Source organism: Bidens hawaiensis, unplaced genomic scaffold (genome assembly GCF_021521415.1).
Source record: "Bidens hawaiensis isolate Kalapana, Puna unplaced genomic scaffold, B.hawaiensis_p1.1 tig00017670_1, whole genome shotgun sequence".
Taxonomy (NCBI): Eukaryota; Viridiplantae; Streptophyta; class Magnoliopsida; order Asterales; family Asteraceae; genus Bidens; species Bidens hawaiensis.
In genome coordinates this window covers 5,736-28,777 of record NW_027492668.1, presented here as the reverse complement: position 1 = coordinate 28,777, position 23,042 = coordinate 5,736, and the positions used below count along the sequence as shown (strand labels likewise).

The window sequence follows — 23,042 nt, the reverse complement described above, 5'->3', positions numbered from 1 at the left end:
AACTTTTTTTCGGTCTGTATGATGTTCGTTTTACTTCGTATCACTGCTGGCAACACTGTGTTGTATAATTACTGCAAGGCTTTGCACGGTGAATTGGTACTTGAGGTTGCTGAGGGGTTTGTTGATTACTACATGAATTTTCCTTCGGATGGTGAGAATGTCCCTCATGTTGTTACTGTTGTGCCTAATGTTTTTACGGTTGTATCAGGTGTGTTTATACCTTGTTTTGTATAAACTAATGTGTTTATGCATTGCTATTCAGTTATATATTTGTCATTTATGTTTATAAAAATCTTGTAATTTGTGTAAGTTATGTGTATAATTCTTTGAAGACAAATATCTTGATTGCCATGTTATGTCTTTAGCACTCCAATATAAAATTTATTAAAAAAGAATTGAACCAGTGGCAAAGTTTGGACACGAATGTCAGGGTGTGGAATCAAAATGTATTACAAAAATCATAAACGCGGGGGCCGGGCTCAACTTTTGGCCAAAAACAGGTAAAATTACACTACGTATAAAAATTTTCAGGCGAAAAACAACTAAATTTATACTAATGCGCGAAAAAACAGGGGGGTGGGACCACCCCTGGCCCTTGACATCCTTCGCCCCTTACCGATGGCCTCTCAAACAAAATATATGTCTGAAGTAAAAATTCTATTAAACACCAAATCGCACGCGTATGTAACAAATGTGAAATGTGTGTAAACCGGATTGACAATCTTTGTTACTTTATAATATAAATATAATAGGTTCTTGGACTCGTTTGAAAAGATGGTCTAAGTTCATTCATTCACCGCAAATTGCAATAAGAAATTCAACACTTTATAATATAATATTACACGTTTTTCATCACGAGATTTCAGTTTCATGCAAATTTGACCCGACAGAAACCGGGTGGAAGATGATCATTGAATAATTAAATTCATAAACCTAATATATAAAACATTAAAACAAACACAGGAACACAAACTCACAACTCATTTGCTAATTGCTAAGTGCTAACACATCTTTAGCCTCATGGAAATAACACATGTGCGCACCCTCACCTTAACCGGTGTCTTATCCGAGTCAAAGAGGATCATCTCGTCTAGATACTTGCACTTCGTTACCTTATCCTTATTCTTCACGCCTCTATCGATCTCTCTCATGTTCAATCGATTCCCTGACCAATCTTACTTCGACGATAACACTTATTATTATTATAAAAAACTTATAACATCTTATATCTTGTACACCTTAATCGGTTACATTCTCGCCCTATGTGCCATTGGCACAATCACCTACACCACACACCATGCTTTCTTTGGGCAGTCGGTCACAATCTCCGAATCATTCAAGTCCTTAACTTTCTCCTTCTTCCCGCTTGTCTCAACCACGATTGTAGCTTATGTTTTAATAGTTTTAATCTCCCTAAGCTTTGTTTTGGTGGTTGGGATAGTTATTGTGTTGGTACACAATTTAGGCTTTGTTGTTATTGATTACAACTCGGTTTACTTCATGTGGTTTTGTCAATCATGGGTGTGATTCTACTAGGGATTATTATCTACATTGCCTTGCATTGGAAGCTGGCTTTTGTGGTGGTTGTGGTGGAGTCGAAATGGGGATTTGCGGCTTTGATGAGAAGTTCGTATTTAGTTAAGGGGATGAGATCCATTTCGTTGCTAACGAGGTTGTATTTTTGGGTTTTTGGTGGGTTGATTGTGTGGATGTGTTATGCAAATGTACATGTTATTGTTGTTACGGTGCTTGGTTCGTTCTTTATAATGATGTTCTTGCTTCGGATCACTGCTGCGAACGTTGTGTTGTATAATTACTGCAAGGCTTTGCATGGTGAATTGGAGGTTGAGGTTGCTGATGGGGTTGGTCATCACTATATGGATTTGCCTTCGGATGGTGAGAAGACTCCTAAAGTTGTTATTGTTTGATTACTTGTTGCTCAAAGATGTTCACGTGTGGGCATGTTTATTTGGGAAAAGTAAAAAGGTCAATGTTCATTTTGAGAAGTTTGATTAGTTAATGTTGATGAATTTTCCTTCATAAAATCTTCTAATTTGTGTTAACTTATGACAATAATTCTTCAAGACATATATAAAATGCCTTTTAATGAAGCAAATGATTCAATCTTGTGATGTATTTAACTATTCATGTGTTGATATTTTATATCGAACATTCCTTAGACCACCCGCAACTTAACTTTTTGGGGCCGACAGACAACAAGCATGAAAGGGAGAGACAGAGAGATAAAGATGTTGTAGGTGCGGCAAGGGGAGAGACATCGTCGTCTGTTGCCACAAATTGTCCATGAAGGGGAGAAATTATAATTTTCAGAAGAGGGGGTGGGGTTGGGGTTTGGGTGGGGGGGGGGGGGGTTAGAAAGAAATAAGTCCAAGTTCGCAGGGGACTAGTGAGAACGAGGAGGTCTGTGGGGGCAGGTTCCACTTTCAGGGATGATAATGTCGAAGGGATCGTAAGCCTCGTTCTCAGGTTGCAAATGCTTTTATCAAGCAACACCTCTTATGTCTACAACTTAAATGTGGGATTTTCTTAGGGCGGCTAAACTTTTCGGTCATATAGAGGATTCTAAAAATGAGAGGCCATTCCAAGAAAGTCCTTACCCCAACACCTTTTAACATGTGCCTAGACCAAGAATTGCAAAAGCATATTCAAATAATCAGAAAATGACGTGTTTATTTAGTATTAATCAAGAAGTGGTCATATTTGTCTCGCTAGCTAATGGCTTAATCGCAGAGAAATAGACTGACCAGAAGTCATTTGGTTGGGCTAAATCATTGGAAGATGGCTTCTCTACGGTGTAGAAGTCGACCGACAATATTGCTGGTAGCAATTCTCATGGAAAATACTTCTAGAGATTGATACCTGGTAGATGAAGTTGAGAATGGATAAGAAGAATCGCGAATAAGATTCGAACATGTATAGTCAAGCTTTAACAATATTTGGCTCCCTTAAACATTAAGGCTGCAAGTTTCAGCTAATTCTTTTTACATTTGAGCTACGTACTTTAGGATTTGCCTTCGGTTATTACATTGCAAAATCAAGCAATACATTAAAAATTCTGGTTTCTAAAGAATTCGGAGATTGAACTACATAAATACATCATTTTCTTATATGTCTTATGCATCAATTAACACAAATGACAAGATTTAATAAATTCAAGTGACAACAAAACTACAATACATTACACAAAACATTTACTTATGTAAAACAAACCACTAACCTTTATCATCATATCAAGCTGAGACAACAGTAACAACATGAGGGACCTTCTCATCATCCGAAGGCAAATCCATATACTCATAACCAAACCCTTCAGCAGCCTCAATAGCTAATTCACCATGTAAAGCCTTGCAATAATTATACAACACAGTGTTCGCAGCCGCAATCCGAAGCAAGACCACCATTATAAAGAACAAACCAAGCATCATAACAACAATAAAACGCATATTAACCGAACACATCCACACAATCAACCCACCAAAAATACAACCTCACCAACAACGAAACCGATCTCATCCCCTTAACTAAATACGAGCTTCTCATCAAAGCCGAAAACCCCCATTTCGACTCGACCACAACCACGACAGAAGCCAACGACCATTCCACGTGAAAAAATATAACAATCATGATTAAAACCACACATATGAGTACCAAAAACCACATGAAGTGAACCGAGTTGTAATCTATAACAACAAACCCTAAACTTTGTACAAACATAACACTACAAGAAATGTTGGCATTAGGGGCGACGCTATTAGCGGCGACCTTGAAATTGTCGCCGCTAATGAGCTAAAAGTAAAAAAGCGGGCAGTTTCCCTCCATGTATCCTCTCTTCCTCACCCAAAAGTATTCAGATCTGACTCCTTTCACTTCTCTCCCAAAATTCCTTCAAACCCTAGCTCTAACATATCAACCCACAACCTGAAAAACCCTCCCATCTCCGATTAACCACCACTGATTCTGCCACCATCGTCGAAATCCATCTTAATTCCAACCACAACCACTTCTGACTTCCGACGACAACTACCTACCACCACTGCTTCCGTTAACAACTTACGAGTAAGTCCAATTTGGGGATTTAAGGGTTACATGTAAATTTTGGGGAATTTTGGTATAATACATGTTAATTTTGTGTATGTATTTTCTGGCGAGGCTTGCTGCTTACCGGGTTTGACATTGCTGCTGCTGCTGCTGCTAACCCGTGCGTTTGACATCGCCTGAGTACCTGATCCATGGTATGACAACTGATCCTTCTAATTTCTTTACTTTTTTTTTCATGTGTTGAGATTTAGTGTTTATAATGATTATGAGCTAATACTTGAGCAGAGTATTACATTGTGCTTGTTTGCTGTGTTTCCATTTGCAGCTATCGGTCTTGTATTATTGCATCGTATGAACTTACTTTTGTAGATACAGGTATCATTTTAGTTTTATTTTAATAACTGTAATGACTAGGGGTGTTCATGGCTTGGTCTAAAACCGTGAAACCATCCAAACTGGTCATTGGTATGGTTCGCAGTCGGTTTCTTAATTTTTTTTTCCTTGGTCGGTTTAACAAATTTAAACCGTAACGACCGGTTTGGTTTGTGGTTTATACGAAAAACAAACCGTATAAACTGGACTAAGTAAATGCAGGTTGCAAAATCTCAAATTGGCTGTTTGTTGACAGTATATGTTTATAATTTTCCCTAGTATATGAAGGATGATTAAATTTAATACAATCACTAAACAACTAATTTTAAATATAATATGTGGGAAATCTAAAAAAAAAAGTGTTGACCAACTTGGCTTGCGTTCAGCATGTTTACAGACCAAGCCGGTTCTACCTGATTAGTAGCCGATTTTGAGCAACTTGTGAGCATGTCAATTTGGTTATGCTCAGATTATATAACGGGTTAATCTTATAAAACTTGTTAACTTACAATTGCCCAAATGAGTTAAAAGGTCATGTTTGTTTGAATATAATGCTCATTGTTTTAACAATCTCAACTTAATTCATTGATGCACAGGTTTGAACGAGTTGATTATAATTGGTGAAGTAGGTAGTGGGTTAAAAGGCGTACGGATTTTAACATCTGTTCATCGGCTAATCAAGGATTTTCAACGCTTTTAGGTAAATCGAATTTTGACTTTCCTTTCATTAATGGTTTACCTTGTCCGTAAACGAACCGCACATTAAGTGAATGGACATGAACACTTGTTTCCTTTGTTTTTTTATGTTCGTAAATGTTTGTTATTCGTTCGTCTACTATTTTCAGTTGATGTACTTTAATTATAAATGAACTCAAAAATATTATTATCTTATCAAATGGACATAAACAAGAATGTCTCATTCATGGGTTTTTTTTTAATTTCTTGCAGATTAAAACGTACATGAAAAAGGGGAAACTTTGCGCTGAAATGCGGTCTGTAGAACGGGATGAAGAATGGGAGAATGTAGAGTTCGCTAAACTGTTTGAAGAGTTAATCGGGAATGAGTTTGAGCCGTGGGAAAGAGTGAAGAAAATTCAAAGATACTGTATATTTAGCTTAAACAAAACACTTGAATTTGAACCATTTGATATACTTTTGTTTGATTATATAAATCTAATGGTGTTTGGATCTGCAATATTTGTTCTAGCAGCAAAAAGTTGAAAATGCAAAAAAAAAAAAAAAGGTCTGCCGGAATCTGGCAGGTTAGCCGGATTCCGGCAACATCTTTAGCGACGACATCTTTTAGCGGCGACTTTAGACTATTAGGGGTGACACTAAGACCATTAGCGACATGTCGCCGCTAAAAGTGTTAAGTGGCTTTAGCGGTGACTTTTAGGACCTTTAGCGACTACTTTTGTCGCCGCTAAAGCTCAGTTTTCTTGTAGTGTAATAACTGATCCAACTATCATAACAAAGGTTATGGAGATCAAACTAACAAGAACATATTCGACAACCACGGTGTAAGCAAGTGGGAAGATTGAGAATACTAAAGACTTGAGGGTGTGTGAGATCTTGATGGGTTGACCAAAGAATGCATGGTGTGTGGTGTAAGTGATGGTGGCTATTGCACATAGTGAGAGTGTGTGGATGAGTAAGGTGTAGAGGATATAAGATAATATTATGGCATGGTTTTGAGGATTTGGATGATGATCAAAGAAGGGTTGGGTGATGAGAGAATAAGAAAGAGGTAAGAAGAATAAGGATAAGGTTAAGAAGTGTGTGTAGTTTGATAAGATTATTCTCTTTGATTCGGATAGAACACCGGTTAAGTTGAAGGTGTGGACTGGTTGTAGATCCATGGTGGATTAGTGGTGGTGGGATTTGTTTGTGAAGTAGTTATGTTTGTGTTTGTGTTGTGTAGGATGTTTAGTCAATGATTTGTTACTTGGAATCTATTTATGTCGGTGTGTGGGATCTCTTGTTGAAAAATGTGTAAATATTGTATTCTAAAATTTTGAATCTATGAATGAACTCGGTAAATTTCTTATATCTTGTAAATATTATCAAAAACTTGTAATTTCTTATGCATCAATATATCTTGTAAATCTATGAATGAACTCGATTTCTCGTGGGTATGTTCATTTATGAAAAGTAAAAAGTCAATGTTTATTTTGAGATGTTTGATCGGCTAAATTTGTGATAAATTTTCCTTCATAAAATTAATCTTGTAATTATAACTTATGCATATAATTCTTCAAGACATATATATCGAATGCCTTGTAATAACTTGTTAGCGTCCTTGAGGTAAGAATTTGATGCGTATACATGTTAGTTATTTAGCTTAGTTCATGTTAGAAACCTCACAAACCTATTTAAAGTTTTAAACCAGGTATCATTAATTCTAATGATTAGACAAACCGTCTAATCGTTCAAACAGTTCATATAAAACCTGCTTCACAACAAAGTTACTTGGAGTATTAAACAGTTTTTGGTAAAAACTTGTAAATCTTTAGACGGTTACTATAAAGGTCAAAACCAAAAACTTCATTTGTTTATTAAAACAATTTTGAACTCTAACAAACCCGAGGTTTTATACACGTATTAAATGAGATATTACATTTTGCTTCAACAGAAAACTGAGATACTTCTTAGTTTGAAGTCTTGAAGACACACCATAAATAACAAGCACACATGAGTTTTTTCTAGCAAACCCCTTTGAGCATCCAATAACTTGATTAAAGCTACGATTCGAGAGCTCAAGTCTTTTTCTAATAGTACATATTGTTTCGGTTGTTATGACTTACGTATGATATAATAGACATGTTTTTTTAAAGACCCACAGTCTATTTTAACTTATAAGATAACTATATTATTTCGGTTGTTATGACTTATGTATGATATAATAGACATGTTTTTTTAAAGACCCACCGTCTATTTTAACTTATAAGATAACCGTGTTCAACAAGAATTATTCTCAGTCACAATCCTTTCACCTTCATCATTTCTTGCACATTTGTTTATTTAAGTTGTTTCAAAAGCATAATTTTCTAAGTAGATTTTTTTTTCTTTTTTTCTTTTACTTTTCAATGAGTCTAATCAAGACGAGATTTAAATTTCTAGAAAACCTGACCCACAATCCACATGACCATAGAGTCATTAAAGACCAACTCCACCTACTCAAGCTTCCACGTGGCAGACAGTCATTAGACAAACCTGGAATATAAAACAACCACATGAACACAAGTACATTAGTTTACAAGTAATCAACAACTTTACATTCATCAATAGATCTACCACCAGTCCACCACCACCACCACCACCACCACCATGGATCTACCACCACTCCACACCCTCAACTTAACAGGCATCCTCTCAGAATCAAAACGAATCATCTTATCAAACTACACACACTTCTTAACCTTATCCATCTTCTTCTTACCTCTTTCTTATTCTCTCATCAACCAACCCTTCTTTGATCATCATCCAAATCCTCAAAACCATGCCATAATATTATCTTATATCCTCTACACCTTACTCATCCACACACTCTCACTATGTGCCATAGCCACCATCTCTTACTCCACACACCATGCATTCTTTAGTCAACCCATCAAGATCTCACAAACCCTCAAGTCTTTATTATTCTCCATCTTCCCACTTGCTTACACCGCAATCATCGAATATGTTCTCGTTAGTTTGATCTCATTAACCTTTGTTTTCATAGTTGGAACACTTGTTATGTTGTTTAATATATTGGTTTATAATTTAGGTTTAGGGTTTGTTATAGATTACAACTCGGTTTACTTCATGTGGTTTTCGGGACTCATAGGTGTGGTTTTGATAGCAATTGTTGTATATTTTCATGTCGAATGGTCGTTGGCTTCGGTCGTGGTTGTCGTCGAGTCGAAATGGGGGTTTTCGGCTTTGATGAGAAGCTCGTATTTAGTTAAGGGGATGAGATCGGTTTCGTTGTTGGTGAGGTTGTATTTTTGGGTTTTTGGTGGGTTGATTGTGTGGATGTGTTCGGTTAATATACGCTTTATTGTTGTAATGATGCTTGGTGTGTTCTTTATATTGATGTTCTTGCTTCGGCTTGCGGCTGCGAATACTGTGTTGTATAATTTTTGTAAGGCTTTGCATGGTGAATTGGCTATTGAGGTTGATGATGTTGGTTATGAGTATATGAGCTTGCCTTTGGATGATGAGAAGGCTCCTCATGTTGTTACGGTTGTATCGGTTTGATATGATTAAGGTTAGTAGTTTGTTTTACATAGGTGAATGTTTTATGTAATTTGATTTAGTTTGTTGTCACTTGTGGTTATGAAATCTTGTAATGAAGACTTATATATATATAGTGAATGCCTTGTAATGAAGCAAACGATTCAAGGTTGTAATGTATTTATGTTGTTCGATATACTTCTCTTATTGTGCAAAGTGGACAATATTGGTTTATATGAAAGGCTGGATGTCACATTATGCACAATCCAACCAAGCACGCTACTCAGGCATAGGGACAACAAAATGGGTGCTACGATATGTGTCAATGTGTCGTGACCAAGGCACGCCTAGGTGCAAAGCAGCCCCAGGCGACTGCAGGCTGTTGGCATACAGGAACCATATTCCTACCAGTGTCTATGTTAGAGTCGCGCTTGTGTGCGTCTAGGCTTCTAATAGACGATCGATGGACATGATTCGTCATGTTCGCCATGCCTTCAGCAAGTTTATGTTCCTCAATTCTGTTTTTCTATTTTTAATAAAGAGAAAAAAAGTTTTAAAGAGAATTATTATGAAGTTAGGTAGCTAGGTTGTTGAGGAGTAAATTGCATTAAACATTGAAAATGCACACCTGTTTGTTCCTGCAACACAAACAATTTCTTTATTTTTATTTATAAATATTTTATTTATTGCTATAAACTTTTGATAAAGGAAAATTGGTTTTAAATAATTCCAATTATGCTTAAACAACAAATAACAACCCCAATTTCACTTATGACTGGTGGCAGTCCCAACTACAACTAAATGTGCATTGTTTATAACTATCCGTGACTAACGGGGGACTAACTCTGTCGCAGGTCGCTAAGAAAACGTTTTTGGCTGGAAAACTCACACGTTTGGCCCAAAAACTCATACTTTATATATTTAATAGATAGGAAATACTTTTTTCAAATTTTAAACATATGTTGTTTATTTACAGTTTATCTATATGTTTTGCATTCTAAACATTCACTTCTCTTTTTGCACTGAATTATTTTGAGCACCTCGGGTATGCGTCTTTCGTTTCGCATACACGATTTGAGTCTTTATCTCGGCTCTAGGACCATATCGCCTCGGATACAATATCCGAGTGGCACACAGGCTACAATATCCGAGTGGCACACAAGCGTCTGGTTTTAAAAACTAGAAGTGTTCAAGCTTAAAGGTTTCAGCAACATATTGGTTGCTCTTTACAATGATTCCAAATCTAACAAATGAAATAATTGCAAAAACAGTCACATATCTTTCGTTCGTTCGGTTAAGTAAATGTTTAAGAAGACGGAGTCTTGAATCTTGCAACCGTTTCACTTTAGTTCCTCGATCTTTGAACCAACCGAGCCGGGACTTGGTCACTGTCTTCCCCACCCGATGCATCATAACCGCCATTCGTGGACCTAGATAGTGGCACTACCCCAGTCTTCTCGTGGGCCCCGGAGGATGATGAGATCCTAACCGGATGAATATCAGGCGAGTCTAAGCTACTGTCCGGTGTGGATCCCACGAAACCGGTTGGACCCATGGGCCGGAACACACTACAGGCCTCGAGCTGCAATGGGACCGAACTCGAGAACGATCCTGAATGTGGGCCTGTTTTGGGCTGTAAATGTTCCTGAAGGCGGGCCCGCATGCTTCCTATTCTTTGGTTATTGTCAAGTTTTGAGAACATCCGACGTTCACTTCTTCCGATACTGCTGTCCCTTTCGAGCCCGTACGGGCCCGTTTGTTGGGCTTCTTTTCTTGAAACAGGTTGGATGATTTTGGACTTCTTTCGGGCCTCTGCTGCAGCTTTGGATACCTCTTCTGCGTTCAAACAGGCCAATGTCCACGGGCTGATCTTTACAGCTCCAGGGTTCTTTTTCTTGATCGGCTCGTCTACTGTAGTATTCTTCCCGAGTGAGCTAACTGAACCGGTGTCGGGTGGGACCACATCATACTGCAAAAAGATTCATGGATGTAAAAGGGATTAATATTTAACTAAACGTTTAGAGAAGTGGGGAATGGGTCGGTTTTGGGCTCAAACTGAACCAAAAACTGAAAAATCGGTTTATCATTTGGGCCGAGAAATTTTTTTCCCCCGAGTTGGGCCTAAAACTTTGTGCCTAAATCTTTTTATTAATTTGAAAATGAAATCCCAAACTTCGGATTTTGTTTGGGTTCGGTTATTTTGATTATAGATCCGTTTTACAATTTATACACACCCCTAAGTGCCACATAAGCAATTTATGTTTTTATCTCTAACGGGTCAATTGGAAAACTAGTTTTTTTACGTAACTTTGACAAAAAAAAATGGAAGTACCTGATCTTCAACAAACAAACGTGGGGGCGTACACCAAGCGCCTTGACGGATATTATTAAACGAGCTGACACTGCTTAAACCGGTTATAGAGCTTGCAGGTGACATGTGAGGACTTTGTTGACCACCAACTCCTATTTGTTCTTGTTCTCTCAATGCTATGATGTAATCATATGTGCTAATCCCCTGTCAAGGGCAAAGTTGTAATTTTACTAGATTAATATTTTGCAAGAATATTAATGGAGAATATGAAACTCACCTTCTTTATTAGAAGAATGTGAAAGAAGAATAGTTGAACAAGTGGCAACATTGCGATCATAGCCAAAATCGTGCACACCGCCTGAAAATTAACAAATTTATATTTTTATTGCTGTCGGTTTACGAATAGTACTTTGGACATTTGACAGTCTAGACAGTGTTCTGAGATTATGTCATTGCAGTTTGACTTTTACAGGTCAAACGGGGTCGTTTTAATTTGGAGTTTAATGGGAATTCATTTGTTTTCAAGAAAATGCTGATGACTACATAAAAGGTGATATTAAAAGACAACATCCAGAAAAAAATGAAGGTATACGAGTTTATATACCACATTAATTTGAATTCATGAAGGGATACCGTTGACTTATAATTATAAATCAAGTAACCACGACGACTATAACATAGCCAAAATCGTGCAAACTGCCTGTCACACGAAAAGTTCAACAAATTTTTTTGTTGTCGATGACAACGGGTAGTTTAGACATTTGACAGTCTAGACAGTTTTCTAAGAAAAGTGATTATGTTTGACTTTTACGGGTCAAACAGGGTCGTTTAGATATTGGAACTTAATGTGAATTCATTAGCTTTCAAGAAAATACTAATGCCTATATGAAAATTATTATAGAAACAGACCAATAAGATACAGAATGATGGTATACGAGCATTAATTTTATTTCATAAAGATTTTATGTTACTTAAGAGAATGAAGCATGCACTCACCACTACTATAACATAAGGTGCCAATGAGAAACTGCTTCCAAGCTTATTAGCAATGTCTATATTAAATCTTTTGTGATCAATAAAACAACATATCAACACCAGAATTCCAGTTGACCATTGAAGTATGAGCTGCATTTTTTAATCAATAGCACAAGTCAATGTTTGACCATAAGACAAAAGTCAACACAAAAGTCAATTGTTTTTACCAGAAGAAGAGCAGAGATCATAAGAGTAAAGAACTTTTTGTAGTTCTTCTTGCCTACACAGTTATTCAACCACTGCACAATAATAAATTAATAATCATAATTTTATTGAATCAAATGTCTTTAGAGAATCTAAATTGATGATTCTTAATGCTAACATACCCTGCAATGATGATCGAATCTATCAACACATTTGTCACAAACTCTACAATGCTTACTGTACTTGAAAACCTGCAAAAGGAAAACATTCATTTTACATTATTTTCGATGCTCGATTACTAATTTCTGATACAAAGTTGTTCCCAGAGTTAACAGGCTACGAGTGGACTTTTGGGACGAAAAGGCCTCGACGAGCTGGATCATGTGACAAATGCCATAGGCGATTTGGTCCATCTGTCGGACCCGAGTTCCAGCATTTAGAGCTCCAGTTTTGTCACCGAATACTCAACTTTTTCTTTTTTTAGTGTAAAATGCGTAAATCACTTATCGCCTTAATTTACGCATTTACTTATGTAATTATATTCAGTTTCGAAGATTTAGTGATACCTGCCAAATTTAAAACTCCTTTATTATTTATTCAATAATAAATCAATTTCTTAAAGAATTCTCTGTTTTAATTTTTGTGCTTTCATTCGTTGTCGATTTCCTAAAAAAATGTATTTTTGTCTCAAAATTTAACAACTTTGAAGTTTAAAACTTGTTTATTCCAAGGGTTAATTCTTTTGGCTACAAAATATTTACCTCAACTTCACATAAACTACAATAAAACGTGCCATCTTCACTCATTTGAAGCTCAGAAGATTCATCATTTGAGCTCGAGCAATGGCACATCAAAGCACAAGGAACCAAAGCCAATAAACCACACGAATTCGATGTCTTTTCAACATTTTCAGACACATTATCATCTGTTCTTGAATCTTGATTCTTACTGTTCTTCATAGAATGTTTCTCCCCAACACTTGCATCTTGTTTCTCTCCTAATTTACATTCTTTGTTATTTCGGGCCTTAACATACTTTTTCGACTTGAAAACACCCGAATCCGCTGGATCGGCACCAGCACACCATATATACAATCCAAATGCAGATATAATCTAGCAAATTTATTCACAAAAAAATGAAAATTAAAAAAAACACAAAAGTAGTTAAATTTCACAATCAAATCAGATTATAAACACAAAATTAAAAATAATAATAATAAAAAAAACATAATAAAGATTGATTTTTTGGAACTCACAAGTGGAGTGTAGATCCCCATAACAATATATTGATACATCTTTTTACCAACAAAGGGTGCAAAGAACACATAGAAACCAAAACCCAATGCCAGAAACACAGAAACAGCTACCACCTGCAAATAATATTAATGAACAATAAAGCACAAATTAATTCAACTTTAAAAACCCTTAAAAGCATAAAAATATAAACATTTTACACATACTTGGAGTGGATGATATGGAAGCTGCCATCCATGTTTTCTCATCTTTGATTCTTTACAATAATGCAAAAAGACTCCAACTTTTGTGTTTATTATGCAATTTGTTCACTTGGGTTTGAATCTTTTTGCTCCAATTCACCTCATTTCATCAATGGTTTATCAAGAACTAAATAATGCTGCAATTTAACAAGAAATTGTTTCTGGGTATGTGAGAAAATTGCAAAAAGTTTTAAACTTTTGTGCTTATTATGCAATTGTCTCACTTGGGTTTGAATCTTTTTGCTCAAATTCACCTCATTTCATCAATGGTTCATCAAGAACAAAATAATGCTGCAATTTAACAAGAAAATGTTTCTGGGTATGTGAGAAAATTGCATAAAGACTTCAACTTTTGTGTTTATTATGCAATATTCTCACTTGGGTTTGAATCTTTTTGCTCAAATTCACCTCATTTCATCAATGGGATCTTCAAGATCATCATCACCAGTATCATTTAGTGAAAGAAAATGAAAAACCCATGTGAAATTTAGTAACTTTTTGATGTATAATTTGTTACAAAATCTTTGTTGAAAGATGAAATTTGAAGCAAAATTGTTTGGTTTGGAGTTTTTGAGGAGAGAGAGTAGGGAGTGTGTATTTTCTTTTTCAAGATAATGAAATGACAAGACTGCCCTTAAATTAAAGTTAGCTTCTTTCTTTATCAGGTTTGTTGGCATTGTTGGAATGGGATGATCTTATTTTCAATGGGCAGATCAGATCATATGTTACAGCAGGTCCAGTTGCAAACACTTGTACATTTACACTTTTGGACCCACTCTAAAGTCTAAACTAAACTGCCTCATTTATTTAATGTCTTTTTATCAGTTACTTTTACTTATCCACAGATGCAGATAGTTATAAGTTTGATAAAATTTCAATTTTTTCGGTTTTAAATAAAATTTATGTTAACATGACGTATGTTTTCGCGGTAAATTCAGAATTTTATAAAACATTATGCTTTAAATGTTGCAACACAGACAAATTTATGAGAAAAACTAAAGTATAATAAAATAATATTAAAATAAAATAAAACAATACTTTACAAAGATTTGTATGCGAACGACCTTCTTTTGAGGTTGGACGACTTTTTTTAAGTGTTGTCCATGCCGATATTTTGAGGTTAGGCACCCATGTTTATGGGACATTGTGGAATGGATAAGTCAAAGAGACGTTTCAGGTAAAATAAAAGTATATTTTAGAGATTTTCGCTGGTAAAAATAGCATGTTGAACTGTTAAAGATGTTAGAACTTGAAAACTATTAAAATTATGGTATTTTTAAAAGTGTTATTGGTATTTAATATAATCAGTGTTTTAGGTGAGTTAAAATCAAATTCTGCGGGATGGAAACTCTTACAGATAACTAATAACTTTTAATCAGACAAGATCATAAACAATCGTACCCGCTGAGTCCAGTGGGTATTGATTGTGTAGAGGATACTAGACGGATTCAAAATCGGGTATATACACGATTTTATAATAATATATAAAGCTAAAATTATCAAAAGTTATCTATACCCTACCCGTGACATCCCTACCTCTTTTTATTCCTTTCATTTTGTTTTCTTTCTATTTTTCCCTCTTGAAACTTTAAAAGGTAAATTATGAGAATGTCCTCAAATAATGTCTAATTGTCACTTTCAGCCATGCATAGTTTTTGCTAGTAACTAAGGATGTTTAATAGTCCTATAAGAAAAGTTTCTAACCATTTTAAGGATGTTTGGTTCTAAAGTAGGAATGACAATGAAATCTAAACTTTATGGGAAACTTGAAAATGGACATGTGGTGGTTGATTATTGGTTGCTAAAAAGGTCGGCCGACCATAAAATAAGTTACGAACCGAATGTATTAGACCAGGTGTGGTGGGGCGTTTTGCCCACCCAAAAAGCCCCAAAACGCCCGGGAACACAACTTCGGAGGGGCTTTGGATGAATTTGGTGATGAGCGTTGTGTGGGAAGCGCCGGATTTTTTTGGGGGGGGGGATGGATGTGATTAGTGGGTTTTTATTTGATTTTTTTCTTGATAATTAATAATAATAAAATAATAATAAGATAATGATTGGTTATGGTTACATTCACTACACCCTTTTTTTGTCAAAACGCTTCTATTATGGCGTGACACCACATGACGCAAAATGTCTCCATAGAGGCTCCATCCATTACACAAACATTGACATTTCTTTGATATCAAGTGTGATAATTAATAGACATTCTTGAGATTTTCCCTCCATTTAACAAAATAGGAATGTATATATGCTTGCATGATGAAAACGATTGTACGCGTGTTTAGTTGGAGCTAAGCACATTGACAGATGCGTAGGTTTGACAGTCCACCACACTTAGCTATAAACTATAAAAATAATTGTATAATTGTTTTTGTAAAATAAGAAATGATCACTTATCTCATTCTACAAAACATGTTATGGAAGTATATTATGGATATACTTTAGATTCGAAGCATTTTTTAAAATAATTATGTAGTAGTATTTATCTCTAGTTTTGTTGGTATGCCATTTGGTGTTTTCTTGCATGCATGTGATTGATGAAGCCAATGTCCCACTTCTATTACTTATAAAGGTATCCAAGAATCTAGGGGTCAAGAAAGGGATATGATGCACATGTTTGATTAATGATCATCAAAATAAAAAATAGTAAATTAACTAAAGGTTTTTAAAGGCGATTAAAACAAAATTAAGGAGAAAAACTAATGAACTTATAAATTTTAATTAGTTAATTTTCACATGATCTCCTCTAATTTTTAACTTTAAATCTTTATTATTTGATTGATAAACTTAAGTGGACTCTCTTTCCGTATTTTTTTAGACTAATCAAAATAAGTGAGTTTTTCAAATAAAAATTTTTCTGTCTATTTTTAGTGGATTTTTTATATAACGAACTAGGATAAGCTAGGAAAAGAAAAACGCACAATTACCTGCATTCAAGAAGAGGAATTTAAATCCACTAGGTTCCAATAACACTATTTTTTTATCTCTATTTTTTATCAACGAAAACGAATAGGTGAGATTATAAGCAAAAATGAGTTCTTTTCTTCTATCATTGCCCGAGAAGTAAAACCCTTTCATTCCGAATATATAGACCAAATGACCTACCACGCAGAGAGAATAATCACATGAATAAATTCTTCTTGTTGCTCTTAAGTGAAACTGTATTAATCCAAATCAATACACTCTCGACAAAAGAAAAAAATAAAAATGCAACGGAGGCAGGTCAAGCAATTAATATCATGTCAACATAGTTGGCCTGAGTGGGGTGGCGGAGTGCGACGTGTTCGCGCAGTGAGATAGTTTAACTGTGAAAGTCACCATTCGAAAAATAAAAAAATATGCAAATTTCTTTTTTTGTTAAGTGATTGAAACGCAACCTATTTGTTTAGTTAATTTATAAATGTTCATTTATAAGTATTGTTGTATTGAGAAAGTACGTCAAGACATGCTGTATTTTCCCTTAACTTAAAAAAAATAAACTAATAAAACAAATAACTAATAACAAAAGAAAATGATATGCATAAATAATCAAATTTACATGTGATGGAAACGAACAAAAAAAGCCCATATCACATGACATTCAAATTATACATGTTTATTAGACCATACAGAAATGAGTAGTGACCATGGGGCCATTTAAATGGGTAAAGGATGGGGTCAAGTGCAATTGATCAGAAAAAAATATAAAAGAGATCTAGAGAGGAGCTAGGTTGGTGTGTTTCATAATTATGTGACTTTAGACAACCACATGACTCGTTTAATTATGACCAAAACCACGTTATTTACCCTCATCATCATGCTTTCTGCTTTCATAGATGCCAACTTATGAAACTATATATCATGAATCTTTTAATAATTATATATCTTAGAGCTAGGTGGTTTGATTGTAAATGTTTAATAAACAGTATCTGTTGCGACAAATTAAAATCAGTAATTATACATTTAGCTATCGTCTCAATAATTCGGCCGTAGGCGTGTAGATCAAAGGCAAAACATAACAAATGGAGCCACTAGAAGGGGATTTAGAGAGAAATGAGGTATCAAACCTTTTTGGCTATGATACCATGAATGATTTTGTATGTTCTGTGTTTATTGAGACACAGAATATTTACACACAATATTTATTGGCCTCCGCCAACGGAGATTGACAGTATGCCGCTTGATTGGGCTTCGATACTCTGACGACATTGGCTGTTCATATGTATTGAAACAAGCTTGGAGCAGCCAGTAACCCTTAAGGACTCAAGATTTGTGCAATATTGTCCTATTGACGAGGGTACAACTTCTATCCCAGTATAAGCCATATTGAGATATTTGAGGCTATCCATGGTTTGCCGGAATTCTGGGAAGTTTACGAGTTTGGAGCAACCGGAGAGCACAAGAGTCTCTAGTTTTTGCATTGTGATTATGGGTGGAAAGACTTCAAGCTCTATGCAATCCTCTAAATCCAAGTAAACAAGCTTCACATGATTTCCTATTGACGAGTGTATCTCTCGTAAGCTTTTACAACCGGATAGCATCAATGTTTCAAGATTTGGGAGTCCACTGAAATCGGGTGTCGTAGTTAGGTTATCTGATCCATGGAGGTCGAGCACTTTCAAGCTTGGTATATACTGTAGTATACGAGTAATCACAAGTCAACTTCATGAAAATATACATTAATAATAGGGGTTTGGATCAAATATAAATGAAATTAATGTGCTAATTATGAGAATCAAGTAGAGTAATTATACATACAAGTAGAGTAATTATGTAATTACATCATATGTAATTACATAATTACTCTACTTGTATGTATAATTATTCTACTTGATTCTCACAATTAGCACGCTAATTTCATTTGCACGTTAACTTACCACTTAGTAATAGATCGTTCATGAAAACATACAGTTGTGTGATAAGTGATAACTATATTAGTAGCATATAGCAAAACAACGAGCACGGAAACAAAGAAAAGAAGTACAAACCCACTTAGAAGTACCTAAAGTCATCTTTAAGAATTCTCTACAAGAAGATCAGATCTAAGCCAAATGTACGATAAAGGTGGTACTAAACTATCCAAAAGCTAAAACGATATCATGAGTCGTGCACGAAATGTAATCTGAAATGTATGATTGGTACACTGCAATTTGCTTCCGAAACATGTTCCTTATACAGTTGGAAGTTTATTGAGTATATATATGTCTACCAAAAAGTAGATAATGCATGACTAAAACTGCTTCATGTTTTGGATTCAGTAGACGTTTATAGATAATATGGTCCGTATATGAACAAATCATGCAGGTGTGCTGATAGTTCTTAAACCATACTTCATAAATCTACATGATATGTAACTTAGATTCACATTCTTTTGTATATACGTAATACGTCAAGTGAAAGAAAAAATACCTTAAACTCCGTCCATAGTTTTTCTTGTAAGCCGTTTTTCAATTTCAAACCAACAAGCTTTGTTGGCTGAAAATTTGTTGGTAACGAATGTGCAGGATATCCTTCCCAAGATATCCACCGCAATCCATTCGAAAGAAATATAGGCTCCTCAACAGGTGTTTTGACATTTTGGCGCACGTTTATCAACCGAAGTTTCTTCATGTTTGCTACAACTTTGAGAAGATTTGGAGGAGCATCACGGTCAGGGGAATGCAATACTTGAATCTTATTATTTTCCTGGAAAAAAGGGGAAAATTATGACATGATTTAGTAAGGGTGTTTCTTTATAGATATGTAGATAATTCAATATGTATGAAGCAAAACCAAAATAATCTTTACCACTGTTTCACCCCAAGTACACAAATTTTCAATATCTTCATATCGCCAAACTCTGCTATGTTTTTCAGGATTGTTAATGTATTTTCCTCTTATGATGTAGTATCCCATTTTTTGTACGGCATCATGCATATCGAACAATCCGTTTTTAATACTTAAAAGGGCACTTTGTTTCAACACCTTTACCCCTACAATAGGGTAAAAACCACAAGCATCGAGTATCATCATTGCGTCATCTTTGGGCCAATGCCTAAAGAAACATGCAATATCAAGGAACAACTCTTGATCCTGGGGTCTAAGTCTATCATAGCTAACTTTGAGATTTTTCACAAAATCACAATCTGGCATATCATTTAACCTACTCCAGGTACTCAACAACTTACATGTATTTAATTTGTCACATAGAAACAGACCCAAGACCTTAAGTGCTAAAGGAAGGCCACCGGCATACGAAATCACTTCATTTGAATGGGTAAAAACTTTACCATGTTCTTCTTCGGAACTAGATTTCCATCGTGCGTACTTATAAAACAGCCGGATAGCCTCATCTTTATTTAGCAAGCTGACATTATATGTTGCATCTACTTTATGAGCATTTAGCAAGTGCTTATCTGTGGTTGTGATTATTATTCGGCTTCCATCACCAAACCAATCATGTGATCCGGCTAAAGCCTCTAGGTGTTCATGGCAAGCCACATCATCAAGAACGATTAAAACCTTTTTTTGGCACAACTTGCTCTTTATCAATTGTCTTCCTTCTTCAACATTCCATACTGTCATTTCTGTTTGCAAAACATCAAAAATAATTTTCTCTTGCAATTTCTCTAAACCATACTTATTAGATGCCTCCCGAATATTTCTAACAAAGCAACAACTATCAAATGCATCCGAGATTTCATTGTAAAGAGAATATGCGATAGTAGTCTTACCACAACCCCCAACCCCCCATATGCCAACCATGCGTACACCACCTGACCCAACATCTTCTAAACAGGATTTTACCAACCCAACTTCTTCCGAAAATGATTTTACTGGCCCTACTTTTAAATATGATTTTAGATCTTGCACGCGAGTTTCTATTCCAATAAGGTCTTCGTTACCATTTAAAATGGGACGCAATTTTTGGAAAATGTCTTTGGCTATTATGCTGGTGCTAACTGATTCATGCCTACACATTGGAGATATAAGGATAATTAGCATCAAGTATTTACATTACGCATACAAATGTGGTAATGTCTCTCATGAAGCACAAAATAATGAAATACCCTTGATTATCTCTCAAAGATAGAGAAGAGAAAAGTGGCTGTGAGAAACAGAAATTAAGCACTACAGGGCTGTCTTGAAAATCGTTAAAAAATTTTGGGCCAAAGGCGAGAACAAATTTGGGCATTTAGTATAGAGTTTTTTCATTTGGCTTAAGCAATTAAAATTTTTATTGGCCTTATTGATTATGATTTGGGTTGTGCAACTTTTTTTATAATTAAAATGGGCTAAAATGACTTTGTTTGTCAATTAGGTTGAAACATTGAGAACACGTATTTTTTTTCAAAAGTTTTTCTTCCTATTGCCTAAAATTGGTATGATAATTAGAATTGCAAAAGTAAAATCAAGATTGAAACAATATGAAATTGATTAAAAGATTCTTGATTGAATTGAATTGGTTTAAATTTTTGGTGATATAATAAATATAATATCCTAGCAACCACAAGACTGTTGGATTTTATGGACGTTTCGGGTCAAGTCAACGTGACCGACCCGAACGTGACCCGGACAGAGTTACACCGGGGGTAACGAGATAAAGGCCTACTTAAAGGTTAATTAGGCCCGACACATAAAATAATTATATGGATATGATTGTGGACTAGGCTTTGTTAAATGGGCTCAAGCCCAAGTTGGTTAATTGTTAAACCCTAAGTTGATTACCTATAAATACATATATATTATCTATTTTTGGTAACTTTTAACAATTACTAAAAACCCTAGTTGCCTTACATAATCCGGCACCGAATTCCGGCAGCCCCGGTTTTCCGGCGAGACATTCCGGCCACCACACTTCAATCCCAGCCACCAACACTGTTCTCCGGTCACCATTACATACATCGCAGCTCCTTATTAGCTCCGGTGTACTCGAGATCTCATATCTCGATTTTCCGGCGACCATTCCGGCAACCGAATAACCTTCTCCGGTCACATCTACCGCCGTACTTCGTGAGCTGCTGCTGTCTGAGGTTGTTAGCCACAATCCGACACCACCCGCTGCCTATACTCCGTTGAGTTCATTGGGATTCCGGGAATCCCGTTTCTCCGGCGAGTTTTATCCGGCGACCTTAAAATTGGTGCTAATAGCTGCTGATTGTTTCTCTGCTGTCCGTCGTCTTCTACAAGCTGTCAGATCTGAGCATTATCACTTGCTGCCGCCGCCATACGTCCTGCCGGAGCTCCGCCGCCGCTAGCCGCCGCCGCCGCCGGAACTTCATTGCTCTTTGATTGTGTCGATCTAGCGTGACTCGTATACTCTCGGTGTCTTCCCGGTTCTCGTAACCGAGGTATATCGACAAACCTCCTATGGTTGATTATTATTTATCGTTTATTGTACTCGTACGCGTTTGTAATCGGATCTGGGTTCGGGTTTCGGTTCATGGTTCGTTTTAAATGTTTTATTCCGCTGTGTTTCTTTATTGTTTCGTTAATGAGCTTAATAATTAATATGGATTAATTATTATCGAAACGAAATATTAAATAAAACGGGTCAAATAGTTTATCCGTTTTTGTCTCGGACCACCGTTGAAACCCAACAAAGACAAGATTGAATGGGATAAGGCAAGTGATGTTATATTACTCAACCCAAGTCTGATTGTGTTTTAGGTCGTGTCAAAAATTGTCACCACAATTTTCAACCTAAAATACGAACAAGAAAATTACCCGTGGGCCATTTTCTTTGGTTCCCAACCGGAAATCCTAGCCGCAGCCGCTAGTGCTTTTCTCCATGATTCAATGTTACCGGAGTTTTTCGACGCTTGTTTGGCAAATCCTTTTCCAAAGCTCCCAGTCTGGTCCTTCACTTCCGCAGGAACCACGCCATAGAATATGGGAACAACGATCAGCTGTCTCTCATCCTTACATTCCATAATATGTGCAAGTTCTCGCAAGCACGAGGATGAATCTGCATAGTTCTCGGAGAAAACAATGATGGCAATTTGCGATTCTTCAATGGCCTTCATGAGAGATGGATGGATGCATTCTCCCTTGTGAAGTTCTTCATCGTCCTTGAAAGTTTTTATTCCTCGCACCACAAGATACGTGTATAGATGATCTACAAATATCAAGCGGGTATCTTCTCCTCGGAAACTTAAGAAAGCATCATATTTGGAGCCAGAAAGGTGTGTAGACGATGAGGAAGCTGCCATGGATCTATTTGTTTCTCTTTGAATCAGATCTGGTTTCAGCATTTTTGTTAATGAAATGAAATAAATATAAAAAGGATATTACTTAATCTATTATTGTTATAGACTTGGTCAAAAGACCAGGCAGCTTCACTCTATTTTCCTCTTGTCGTAAGGGAAAGTTCATACAAGTTTCATCTATATTAAAAGCCAAATGGGAGGTTTGATTTTATCAATAATTGAAGCAACATTATACTTA

The 23,042-nt window shown here is 35.9% G+C and overlaps 3 protein-coding genes across 3 annotated transcripts; 1 reads left to right on the top strand and 2 right to left on the bottom strand.

Moving 5' to 3' along the window:
- Positions 1–7,758: 7,758 nt before the first annotated feature.
- Positions 7,759–8,673, top strand: LOC143554383 (uncharacterized). Its single transcript, XM_077044150.1, has one exon. It carries the CDS (start codon positions 7,759–7,761, stop codon positions 8,671–8,673), a length of 915 nt encoding a protein of 304 aa, XP_076900265.1.
- Positions 8,674–9,788: 1,115 nt separating this feature from the next.
- LOC143554393 (putative protein S-acyltransferase 22) lies at positions 9,789–14,319 on the bottom strand. The gene is made up of 9 exons (XM_077044157.1): positions 13,599–14,319; positions 13,395–13,508; positions 12,901–13,251; positions 12,322–12,390; positions 12,163–12,234; positions 11,957–12,085; positions 11,238–11,318; positions 10,982–11,164; positions 9,789–10,618 (listed from the first exon to the last, which is right to left on the bottom strand). The coding sequence occupies exons 1-9, from the start codon at positions 13,638–13,640 to the stop codon at positions 9,995–9,997; spliced, it is 1,665 nt and encodes a 554-aa protein (XP_076900272.1). The 5' UTR covers positions 13,641–14,319; the 3' UTR covers positions 9,789–9,994.
- A 3,430-nt stretch (positions 14,320–17,749) lies between these two features.
- LOC143554360 (disease resistance protein Roq1-like) lies at positions 17,750–22,828 on the bottom strand. The gene is made up of 4 exons (XM_077044129.1): positions 22,323–22,828; positions 19,404–20,568; positions 19,026–19,301; positions 17,750–18,250 (listed from the first exon to the last, which is right to left on the bottom strand). Exons 1-4 carry the CDS (start codon positions 22,805–22,807, stop codon positions 17,759–17,761), a joined length of 2,418 nt encoding a protein of 805 aa, XP_076900244.1. The 5' UTR covers positions 22,808–22,828; the 3' UTR covers positions 17,750–17,758.
- Positions 22,829–23,042: the final 214 nt, after the last annotated feature.

What these genes read in the sequence shown, in the direction of transcription:
- LOC143554383 (XM_077044150.1), top strand. Translation starts at nt 7,759, where the DNA reads ATGGATCTACCACCACTCCACACCCTCAACTTAACAGGCATCCTCTCA.
- LOC143554393 (XM_077044157.1), bottom strand. Translation starts at nt 13,640, where the DNA reads ATGAGAAAACATGGATGGCAGCTTCCATATCATCCACTCCAA. An exon ending in TTCCATATCATCCACTCCAA is followed by an intron (nt 13,509 to 13,598) that starts GTATGTGTAAAA and finishes TATTATTTGCAG; the next exon opens with GTGGTAGCTGTTTCTGTGTT. An exon ending in TGATCTCTGCTCTTCTTCTG is followed by an intron (nt 12,086 to 12,162) that starts GTAAAAACAATT and finishes TAAAAAATGCAG; the next exon opens with CTCATACTTCAATGGTCAAC.
- LOC143554360 (XM_077044129.1), bottom strand. Translation starts at nt 22,807, where the DNA reads ATGGCAGCTTCCTCATCGTCTACACACCTTTCTGGCTCCAAATATGAT. An exon ending in CCAAAGAAAATGGCCCACGG is followed by an intron (nt 20,569 to 22,322) that starts GTAATTTTCTTG and finishes TCCAATGTGTAG; the next exon opens with GCATGAATCAGTTAGCACCA. An exon ending in GTACTTGGGGTGAAACAGTG is followed by an intron (nt 19,302 to 19,403) that starts GTAAAGATTATT and finishes CCTTTTTTCCAG; the next exon opens with GAAAATAATAAGATTCAAGT.